Source organism: Hippocampus zosterae, chromosome 6 (genome assembly GCF_025434085.1).
Source record: "Hippocampus zosterae strain Florida chromosome 6, ASM2543408v3, whole genome shotgun sequence".
NCBI classification, from domain to species: domain Eukaryota; kingdom Metazoa; phylum Chordata; class Actinopteri; order Syngnathiformes; family Syngnathidae; genus Hippocampus; species Hippocampus zosterae.
Window position 1 is genome coordinate 243,753 of NC_067456.1, and position 11,602 is coordinate 255,354.

The 11,602-nt window shown below is 54.4% G+C and overlaps 1 protein-coding gene across 1 annotated transcript; it reads right to left on the bottom strand.

The window, feature by feature from the left end:
- Positions 1-1,439: 1,439 nt before the first annotated feature.
- dmrt1 (doublesex and mab-3 related transcription factor 1) lies at positions 1,440-11,537 on the bottom strand. Its single transcript, XM_052067943.1, is given in 9 exon segments — positions 1,440-1,717; positions 6,041-6,185; positions 8,166-8,290; positions 9,999-10,176; positions 10,242-10,516; positions 10,519-10,554; positions 10,557-10,633; positions 10,751-10,781; positions 11,519-11,537. Coding segments are annotated over 9 exon segments (1,011 nt in total). The 3' UTR covers positions 1,440-1,592.
- Between the last annotated feature and the right edge of the window lie 65 nt (positions 11,538-11,602).

The window sequence follows — 11,602 nt, forward strand, 5'->3', positions numbered from 1 at the left end:
CAAAATCCCTCCACATCTCACGAGATTCCGACGTTTTGAGGCAAAACAAACACCAAGCTGGCGGCAGGCGGGTGGGGGTAATCGAGTGGGGAGGGCGGGAGAAAAAGCAACGGCGAGACACTTGCTTCTCCCCGTGATGAAACGGGCTCCCTGAACTAAAGTCGTAAAAGCGCCGGCCATCAAAGTCAATCTTGTGTAAAATCCAATTAAGTCATTATCTGACTGATTGTATCTTTAATTGAAAACAGAAGTGACAGTAAATTTGTGTGATCTATCAGCATCGATCGATACTCGCGCCGCCACTGATTTATGGCAGCGCGGCGCTTATAGGTAACTCCGCATTCTTTGCCCTAAAACCACTCAGGGATGAAATTAAGAGTAAGTGCGTTTCATAAAAAGGGGAGGGGGGGGTGGGACAAGACGCCGGCGTTATTGATTCCAGCAGATGGGGCGCGACCCGCCGAGTGTCGGAGAGCGCAAAGAAAACACTTGGACTTTGTTTTTGCGCCGCCCTCCATCATTTCAGCCCCGCACACAAACTTGTAGCCACATAAACTGCAGAAAACGCTTCCCGTAAATTATCTCCGTCGGGCGCCTGCGCGTTTTTACGCTTGCAATATGAAAACGGATGCTCGCGTGGAGAAAAAGACTTACGGGGCTCATTCGGTTTGGCCACACGAGACTTTTTTGCCGGCATCATCTCCTCCCAGGCTGCCCGGTCACTCATTCGACAATTTTGGGTTGAATTATAAAACGTTAAACAATTTGGACTCTCTTCTTGATTGGACACTCTGACGAGTGAGTCTTTATGTGAGCATGAAACAGAAAAAGACGACCACCTGGAGAAAAGAAATCAACGTAGAAATGAAACAACATCGGGAAAAGAAACCCGACTTAGAACGACAAAAACCAAACTAGAAGGAAACCCAACCAATTTGGGACACGGAAACACAGCCATCGGAGCAAAAACCCGAAAACATGAAAGAATGAAAGAAAACGTACAAAAAGGAAGCGACAGAAAAATCAAACGCAAAATGAAAGCAAAACACACAACGGAAAAGACCAAAATTCATGACACGAAAACTACATTTGGGGGGGGGGGGGGGGGGGGATGACACGGCTTCGAGGAACGGCCATAACTGCAACGCAAATACAAGAGAAGAAAGCCCAGAGGAGAAAAGGAGCGGCACAACAATGCCAAAGACAGCAAACTGGCAAAGAAAACCAAAAAGCACTGCAAGACGACAAGAAAGGCCAAGATGACCCCCCCCCCCCCCCCGCCCCCCTAAACTTGAGGAGAAAACGACACGAGAAGCGGACCGGCCGAACAAGACGGCAATTTGGGTGTGTGCCCACGCGCAGAAGAAAACTCAAGTCGCAGCAGAAGAAAAACAGAACCAGAAGAACACAAATGTCAAGAAAATCATCAAAACAAAAACCCAACAAGAGAAAATCTGAATCTAGATTGTGAGCTTGTCGAAAGGCGTCACTGAGGATAAGGTGAAAGAATTCAAGGCCTGAGGAGTATTCAGGCGCAAGCGATCCGAAAAAGGCATCGCCTGTCGAATCGCAAAGTCACCGGCCGCTGGTGTTCATTTGCCCGCGTCTTCGTCGATGACCAGGCGGTCGGAGCCGCCGCTTCCGCCGCTTCCGTTGTCTGGCTCCACGACGGCGGGGCCGAACGCCGCCGATTCCTGGTCGCCGCCCGCTGACACGGCTGCGCACACACAAAAAAAACACAGATTCCAATCAAGGATTCGTTCAGTTCCAAAGGCAGTTGAAAAGAGATTTGAAATCAAATCGGTGTTAGTCCCCATACCGTATCGTTTTCAGGTGTGTGACCTCAAAGTTTCATGATTTTTTTGGAGGGGGGAGGGTGCATGTTTAGGCCCTCAAGAATGCCAATCAGTTGGCGTAACGACAATCATTTCGACAAGGACTCTGAATGCCGCGATCTCTGATCAAGCCATCAAAAAAATTCATATTGATCTTTTTTCGTGTCAATAAAAAAAAAAAATCAATCAGGCTGGTGGTCGGTACATGTCAATTTCCCTGGAACAATACGGAAGGTCCCTCGACATTTCCGTTATCGCCGAGAGTCGCTTGGACGGCGGCCTCACCGCGGGCTGGCGCCCCCTCACTGCCGACCTCCTTGCACTCGTGTCGGGAGGTCATTTCTCTCCTGGTGATGACTTTTGGGGGCCCCGTCCGCACTCTGTGGCCACTTTCAAGCGGGAGCCGGCGCCGCTCAAAGGGATGTTTGTGTAGCAAGGCGCCGCGCTTGGGTGTCATCAAAGCCACCGTGGGAGTGTGTGCGGGTGTGGGGGAGTAGTTCAAGGTGCCAGGGGTGGTAAATGAGGACGCGTTTAATTCACTTTCCTGAGCCAACGTGATTTTCACGGTGGATGAGCTCCACGTAGCCGCTCACTCAATTATTGTCAATTCACTGCCACTAATTAACGACAGATTATTAATTAGTGGCGGGGAATTGACGACGCTTCCGTAACCGAGCGACGGCGGGAAAAGGATGCGCTACTTCCGCCCGGGATCATATAAAATGAATTTGGCACACATGACAGCTAACGACAAAAGACATGAAACGCAAGAGCGTGAGAGGGGACCGATTGGACTGAGAAGGAAGCGGCCGACGTGAGGGAAAAACACAAGGACGACAAAACGCCGCCAACGAAACGGCCTTTCAAACTTTTGACTCTCAAAAGCAATTGGGCCAAAGGTTGCGGCGAGGGCGAACGCGGCGGGAATGCTAACGTAGCAAACGCGACAACAGAACGCGACGGCGGCGGGACGCGGCAAAGTCGGCCAAGGCTTTTGCGGCGGAGAAGGAAATGAAGTGTCGCCGCGCTTCGGGGCCGCCCTCGCACCCGGCGCGGGCCGTGATTGCCATTTCATCTTCACAATGAAAAGTAGCCTGTCACTTGACAAGGTTAGCTCGGGATGAAATGGCTCTCATTAAAACGATACGAGCACAAAATGGCCATGGACACTTTGCTCTCTGTGTGTGTGTGTGTGTGGGCGTGCGTGTGAGCTCGTCATCATCAGCCGGCCCAGCGCGACTTAATGATCCGGAAAACTCAGTCAAAGGGCAGTCAGGCGGGCGGCCTTTCAAGATGGCGGCCAATGACGTTCACCCGGCGAACTTTCAGCCCTTTGTTTTGTTTGCTTTTTTTTTTTGAGCGCCCGTCCCATCGGGACTCGTTTCTCATGACTTGACTCGCCGCACACGAAAGACGAAAGGCGAGAACGCCAGAAGAAGAAAGGAGCCAAGAAAGGCGAGCGGAACGTTCCACCACGCGAGGTGAAAAGCGTGCCATGAAACAAAATGAGAAAGCAGCGACGTGGCCGTGAGAAAAAGGAGAAGGAAAGGCACGGTGAGGGAAGAAAGCGGAAGGCGCGCCCAGGATGAAAAGGACACAGGAGGAGAAATGAAAGCCAGCATGGGGAGAGAGCCAAAAATAAATAAAAAATGGGAGCGGGCCCCTTCAAGGGCCGCATCCGCCGCTCCAACGGGCCCCAGTCCTTCTGTTGCCTTCCGCCCCGAATGGAGGGCGGCGTTTGGAAGATTTGGTCGGCCTGGGCGCGTCGGCGGCAGAAGGGGTGGGCGTCCGGGGTCAGAGGCTAATCGGCCAGCCGCGACCCTTTGCCCCCGTATTGTTAACCAATCTGGGGTGGGCGTCCTCGTCCCGCTAACGTCCATCTCCATTGGCGCCCCCTCCGCTCACAAAATGGCCCGTCCGTCTCGCCAGCCTTCGGGATGCGCCTCGCTGAGCCGAAGCGGACGATCGATAATCGGCTCCTCGGGTCGGCGCAAGAAAAATGCCAAAGTAAAGGACGTGCGTGCGTGCGCGTGCGCTCACAAAAGGAGGGGCGGAATACATCTGCGCGGCGCATCGCGCACCCCAGACTTGCTCAGCGGCGCCTGCATATCATGTTCCATGGCAACTTTGGAAAAATCACAAATTGTTGGCGCGGCCGGCCGTTTCTGCAGGCGCCTCCGTCCCCCGCCGCCCTTGGCGAACCGTTCAGTTAGTCGAAAACGAGTCCTTTGGGAGGCTGAAGAGCGGCCATTTTCACTCCTCGTTGTCTCGAAAGCCCGAGGACGGATGGAATCCTCCATTTGCAAGGTTCTTGTGGATTTTCACCCACGGCGGGTTCCTTCCACGAACGTTTCCCGAGCGATCGCCGGGTGCCTTTTGCTCCGACTGCAGACGTTAAAGCACATTTAACGCCTTGGCGGGCTGCCATTAATGGCGGCGGCGCGCCGAGTGGCACGGCAGGGTGCCAAACACCGGCGGAAGCCCTGCCGATCTTGTCTCTGACTCGCAAAGCGAGTCCCGTGGCCACTTTCACACAGAGAGCCCAAAGCGCCAACCGGCCTTTCACACGCACAAGTCGGCGTTGGCGGCGGGGAGAGTGCGCTGGCAGGAAAATCATCCGGGAACGGCTCTTATGGATTTGGCGGGTCGGCGCAGGTCGATCGATCAGCGAGCCCGTCATTTGCATGGAAATGCCGGCGCTGGCGACAGCCGTCTAAGCGACGGCCGTATCGACTTTCAATCGGCGCTTTCAAAGCGCCATCGATCCCGAAAAGTTGAGCCGGCTAACTTGGCAAAGTCTCCGCAAGGACGGGGGCGAGGAGGAACGCCGAGCAAGATCCCCCGCCCCCTCTGCGGTGGATCCCGGCGTGGGGGTGTGCGTGTATATACATGGAGGAGGGGTGGGGGGGCTTGATGGACTGCGCCGTCACCTCCCCGCTCTGCGATTTACGATGGCGGGGCTGCTGACGAGCGCGGTGCAGTAAACGGGCGGGGCGGGGGCAGGGGGGGGGCACGTATTTCACACGGAGCTGGCTTTTATGAAGAACAGCGCCGCGGCTCTCCCCGGCAGCGCCGCCCGGCCCGCCGTGACGGATGGAGAAAGACGCATGACAAGCTTCATCATTGTTTGTAAATCTTAACTGTTCCCGCTCACTAACTCCAGAAGGCAATTTTGCGGAGACTGCGGAGAGGGGGCGAAAGGGGGGGGTGTCGATGGGCGGGCGCTGCTCCTGAAGGTTATTTGGATCTCTGGATTTGGCCAAGTGATTAGCCCCGGCTTTGGAAGCCCCCATAAATCTGCCACGGCGCAGGTCCACTTTCGGACAGTATTGTTGGGGTGGGGGGTGGGGGGGGCTTCGTTTGCTTCTGCAGTCTCAGCTTCGGGCAAACGGGGACGTTGGAGCGCGGTGATGGGGAAGGACGCGTCACGTCACGTCTGCCAGAAAAGATCCGCCATTACTCCTCCCGCGAGGCAGGCGGGAAACGGCGTCCGCTTTCCTCTGCCGTCCCGCCCGGTAACCGGAGGGGCACGGCCCCCCCAGTATTTTGGCTGTGGCCAACGCTGATCCCCGTCAACATCCTGACAGGGCGGCGTCAGACGCCGTCCCTCCGGGAGTCTTGTCGGCAGAGTTTGCTCTGAATTGGAACTCCGCTGGGGCCGCCGCTCGCCGACCGGCTCTGTGGACGCAAAGGCTTTCTGGCTGCGGGGGTTCGGTTCGGGGATCCCAGAAGGCGGGGGGGGGGGGGGGGGGGGGGGATGCCGGGGCTGAGGCGAGGCGCCCTCACGGGAAACGGTCAGGTGAAAGTCCCAAACAAATTGGGAGCGCACGTGGGGCCCTGGAGCCACCCACGCGTGTCCGGGTGAAACTTTTGGGGGCTGCGATTGGCCCCGAGAGTCAACTTTCACAGCTTGGATTTGATTTTTGAGCTGGGGGGCCACCCTCATCCTGAAGGATGGGCCAAAAAAAAGGGTTTTTTGGCCCATCCTTCAGGAAAACCGCTCGAGCCTCTCCTTCTGCACCCTGAACACCCTGAAAGCGTCATTCCTTCGTCACGCCAATCCTCCATTCCAGTCGCTCCAAAATGGTGCCGCTCGCCTCTTGACCGGTCCCCGAAAGAGGGAGGGAGCGCACCACTCCCCATTTCCGAGCCTTTCATTTCTTTTCCAATCTCGCACGCACACGCGGCGGCGGCGGCTCACTCACGGTCAGCCGTGGCCTGGGAGCAGTCGCCGTCCTCCAGGCTGAAGAAGGAGGGGCCCGGCTCCTGGGGGAGGTACGCGGCCGCCGAGTAGTACGGGTGCACGTGGTACTGCGGGGACACGTTGTGGCCACCGTCGCCGTGGGCCACCTGCCCGCAACACCAGCCACAAACACACACACACACACACAGGTCAGAGAGTCCGGCTTTTTTTTTTTTAATGCAATGTGCTTTCTGTCAGCGCCAAGAAGCATCCGTCAGCCGCCATGTCCACGCCGTGGGCTGTCTGACAGCTTTATAAAGGCTTCTCCAAGCCACACCGGGCTGTGAAAAATACAGCCCGGATGGCACGGCCACGCCAGGGGCCCCCGCGCGCAATCCGCCCCCCACCCCTTCTCATCGAGCGTTTGGACGGCCGCGGCTCCTTTCGAGACCTCCGCCTGAGTGGGCGCGAGGCGCCGACGCGCTTGCCCCCAGCCTCCGATAATTGGCGATCAGACGCTGCTCGTTGACTTGTGAAGCCTTCGCCTTCATTGGAATTGACCACTTTTGGGCTTCTGAGATGTTTTGTCCATTACAGCTCGCCTGCATGAAAAATGGAGGCCGAATAAAGGCCGCCGGTTCTTTCTTCGCGGCCGCCGCTTGCCAGGCCACCCTCGTGGGCCTTATCCCGTGGGGTTTGAAAAGAGGACCCAATTCTGGTTACCGTGAAGATGACCGGCTCACTACCAGGTCATTAAAAAAAAAAAAAAGACCCTGGACAAGCGTCGCGCGTGTGAGGCACCTTCACTCTCGATGCAAACGCGAGGAAGCCAGCGTCTGAATTTGAATCAGCTGCAGATGACAGCTTGGCTAAAACGGCCATCAATCACAGAGCGGGATGGCTAAATTATGCTAAGGAGTGCTAAGCGATGAGCATTAATGCGTCGGCTTCCGCCCCCCCCCGCGCGCGCCGAGGCGGAGCGGCTCCTCCCCGCGCCGACACACAATCCCATTAACCTTTGCAATTCGGGCGGCGCCGCTTCGCGCAGTGACCCCGACGTTGCTACTCGGGGCGGGGGCGCAAACATTTATCCTGAAAAACTAAAAGGCCTCGTTCAAGATCGCTCGGGAGTCGGGGCGCTCATCTGTTCAACTCGCAAAGCTCGTCACGGTCGACGCCGTCGAGTTACGCTGAAACGAAGGCGGCGGGGAGCTCGGAACCGCCTGCCGCTGGCTCGCTCGCGGGCGTGCTCGTTATCCGGCTAAGTGAGCATTTACGGCCTGCGAGAACTGAAATTGTCTCTTTTGGGGTTTTTTTTCAATCAATTTTTGGCCGTTTCGGTATTTGTTTGTTTTAAATGGAATTGTAAGATTTAGTTAAATTGTTAATTATCATTGTATATTTGAGCATCATGTTCTTTTATACTACAGTCACCTAAATTATATTCTATTTAATAATTGCTGAAACATTCTTACATTGCTTGCGTCCGATTGGCTGAAGAAAAGCAGGAAGTGTTTTGGTTACCGGAAGGAGGTATGTTCAAAAAAATAAAGGCCGCTTTCAATCCTTTTGAAATCCATCTCTCCTTTTTTCCAATCTTGCCGTCAAAGCCATCCATTCCAAAACGACCAGCTCTTCAACGTACAGAATGTTGGTCGAGTTCAAGATACAAATGTCGTCAAGTAAACAAGCGTCTTCAAACAACTGCATGTTCGATCTTACCTTCTTCCATTTACCGAATGAACCTTCAACCCTGAAAAGCTCACGTACGACATTGACAAAGACGATAAAAAATGTCGGCTGGAAGTAGTTAGTCTCGCAAAGTGGGCTGTAGAAACGGAAAGCATTTTCTCCTTTAATTCACTGAGAAAATTTCCAATTGCGGGTGAGGCGTTTTCGTTTGTTTTCAAAAACTCTTTCCAAGCTAGCCTTCGCGGCCAGAAGGGCTTTCAGGGCTTCTGGCAGGCAAGGCGGCGACAAAGGCCGCCGCCTGGCTTTGACACCGCCGTTCTTCCGCCACCGGAAAAGAAAGCGAACAAAACTGCGGCCCCCTCCCTGCGCCAAACGCTCGCGAGCCAGCGACACGGCGGTCGCGACGTGCCCCTCGACGGTCTCGTTCGGAAAGGAAGGTTGCCGGCGGCGCTCACCTGGTACGGCTGGAAGTTGTACGCGTTGGCGTAGTAGGCCGAGTAGCAGGGGGGCTGGTACAGATGCTGGTAGGGGTTCTCCGACTGCGGCTCGGCCCTGAGGTCGCCGCCGCCGCCCGCCCCACCTGAGCAACACAAAGCGGGCACGGGCGCCCCGGTCACTCGTCGGGTTCCCCCCCCGAACGGACCGCGGAGAGGGGGCAGACAATCCCGAGAAGGAACACGGATGAGCACGAAAAGCTTCTTTTTTTCGCTCGAGACCATTCCAAATACGACATAGCCACCAAAGCCTGCAAGTGGACCGAAATGAAGCACACAAGTTAAATGACCACAAGAATGTAAGCCAATGATATATTATGAATTATGATCAGGTTACGTTTGAGCATCATATTATTTCACGTTAAGTTTACGACGTGGACGTCGCAACGACCACGGTCAGGCTTTCTGGAATGACTCATGAAACATGGCGTCTGCTACCCACAACGCACCGCGATAACTCAATGAATATTCGAAACACAATGACTAGTAATGAAATGGCCCGAAACTTTTACTGTGGGCACAACATTAAGAATACATAAAAGTATATTTTGTTGTTTAATCATTGCTTAGACTCGTTTTTATGTTGATCGGTTCTGATTGGCTGTTGGAGTAAGAGAAGCCGGAAGTGATTTTAGTTGCGAGGAGAGTTGTGGTCTCGAACGTGCTGCGGTGCAGACGTCTTTTTCCCCCTTGTAATAAAACTGCATTTAAAGGATTCCATCTCTCCTTTTGTCGTTCGTAAAGTAGAGCTACCCACTCAAACGAACCGGTCAACTTACGCATGCATACAAAGCCACCTTGTTTTGAAAATGTTTTTTCATGATATCGCGAAGGTCAGCGAAAAAAAAAATCAAATGCGATGGGGGGCTTTTGAGCGAGTAGCAGAGAAGTTGACACTCGGAGGGGGGGGGGGGGGGTGCAAAGCAAGTCAAGGGCGCCCCCTAACGGCCGCGTGCGCGTTAGCCGCCTGAGACGAGCGGCCTTTTCTTGCAATGGCCGAAAGCAATGCCTCCCTGTTCTCTCTTGCGCCCCGGCTGACCTCATGCGCCGGCGTCGGGGCGTCACTCGTCACCGCAGAGTCGTCGCGTGCTCGCCTCCTTTTTGTTCCCGCTGCCGTGACGACGGCGGCGGCCTTGACCTGTCATGCCGCGCTCGCCTCCTAAGAATGCGCTCCCAGATACGGCCGGGAACACTCGCGCCCCTTCCCGGAAGCCTTTTGGGCCCTCAGGCCGCAGCATTTCTTGAGCACGGCGCGGCGATAACTCGAACGCGGTCGCGCCAAGGACACGCCGTGCTTTTGATCGAGCGGCCAAAAACTCGAGCCGGTGACGTTTTTTCTTGCCTCCCACGCCGTGTGCCGTGGGAAATGATCTATATGCCAAGTCGCTAACCATATACCCACACACACACATTGAGAAATGACAAAAAGAACGACAGGGAAAAAAAAGAAAGCTTGGATATGATTTCCACTTCATCAAATGGTTTTCCGGTTACTGGAAAGTGGTTGGTTGGGGTTGCAAAACATTGGAAATTTCCAAGCCCGTTTCGGCCCACACGGTTGTTTGGCTTTCACGGGTCACGTTAAATGAGGTGGCGGGCCAGATCTGGCCCTCGGGCTTCCAGTTTACATGCGGTTCGAAAACACAATCGGGAAGAAATTGGTCAGAGGGCAAGCACTCGAGAGACCCGCCGACCTGGGTGCAAAAAAGGTCCCTTTTCCATGAGGTGCCCCACTGCCCCCACCCCAGCTGCTGATTCTTTCGGCCTTCGGGGCCTTTGGGACCGTCGCCTCACCTGTGTCTGCCGGCAGAGAAGAAGAAGCGGCGGTGGCCGGAGTCAAAGGAACAGGTAGGGCGGCAAGGAGGTAGTGGGGCTCGTCTTGGGTTTTGACCGAGGACAGCGGGGCGGCCAGCTTTATGGGGCTGCAAAGGCCCAACTCCTCGTCCTGAGCTTGCTGCCTCCTCAGGGCGACCTGCGAGGCAACAAACGACTCGGCTGACGGCGAGGCCACAGGTGCGTGCGCGCGCTTGGCTTTACCTGAGCCGCCATGACCCTCTGCCTCTCTGCGATGAGCCTGCACTTGTCGCACTGGCATTCCTTCCACTTGCAGAAGCGCTTGTGGCCCTTCAGGTGCGACACGTAGCCGTGGTTGCGGCAGCGGGAGCACTTGGGCGTCCGAGGCCCGCGCTGCTGCTGCTGCGGCGGCGGCGGCGACCCCGAGCCGGACGGAGGCCTCTCGCTCATGGCCGGGCGTGCTCGCAAATGACCGGTCGTGGTTGCGCTTGGGATAAAGATGGCAGAGGGGGGGGGGAGGACGCCGGTCCTCCCCCACCGCCCTGCAGCAACTTTGTGTGGGAGTTATTTTCCACAAGCGGGAGTTGCAGTAGGTACGGTGGTGGTGGTGGGGGGCAAATAGGGATGCAAGACTCCTTGCGGTGAATGCAGGTGGCAGAGGTAGCGACTCACAGAAGTATGAGTACCAGTCCTGTTGTGGGGTTTGGGGGGGGGGGGCGTTCTCCAGAAAAAGTAGCACTGAACTCTGTTACTTGAGGTACAGGCTGTAAAATGGATTCTCCGCTAAAAGTACAAAATGAGCAAAAATGGCGTCCAATTCGAACCATTAAAAAATCAATGTTTGTGCCATCTACATCCGTGTATAAATGTATCTTTGTTGCACACATTTGATCTGCCTCATTTAATTTGTGTGCATGATACACGCTTTTTTATGAATATAGATATGTTTTTAAGTTTGGTCATCGAGATGTGGGAGGAAATTTCACTTTATTGAAAGCGCAACTAAAGCGATGTGATGTAAATGCACTTCCTGCCAAACATGACACGAGCGTTGACATCTCGATTCGGAGCTTCAAACTGTACTGACAACTTCCTCCCACTAGGGGGCAGAGCAGCTGCAGGCTGAGCTGGCAACGCGCAGGCGGCACTCGGGTCCGATTGCTGTGATTGCTCAAATTTAGCATCGAACACAAAATGTTATTGAAAATACTTTGCATTTCATATGAATAACGATTCCCTGTGGTATTTATGATCCGTTTTGGAGAAAAAAAAATCAAGTTTTCTTTTGCTGATCTTCAAGTGTTTAAAAATCATCTGATCACCTTGATTAGGAATCAAAGCATTTTGTGTTTGAAGGCATGAAGCAATTCCAAGGGATCACACATTATTTTGAAATGCTCAAATGCAACTATTTGGATTTTTATTGATTTGTTTTTGCTCTTTCGCTTTGGATAAAAAAAATTGCTTTTGCAAGTGAGCGCGTTTCCGGAGGTCTGCAATGATTCAGTCAACTACGTCACTGCAGCCTGATGAGGTCATCTCGGTGCGAGTCGAGGAAGCTGGCGTGAGCCGCTTATCGCCTTGAAATCCCCCGAGTCCAGTTC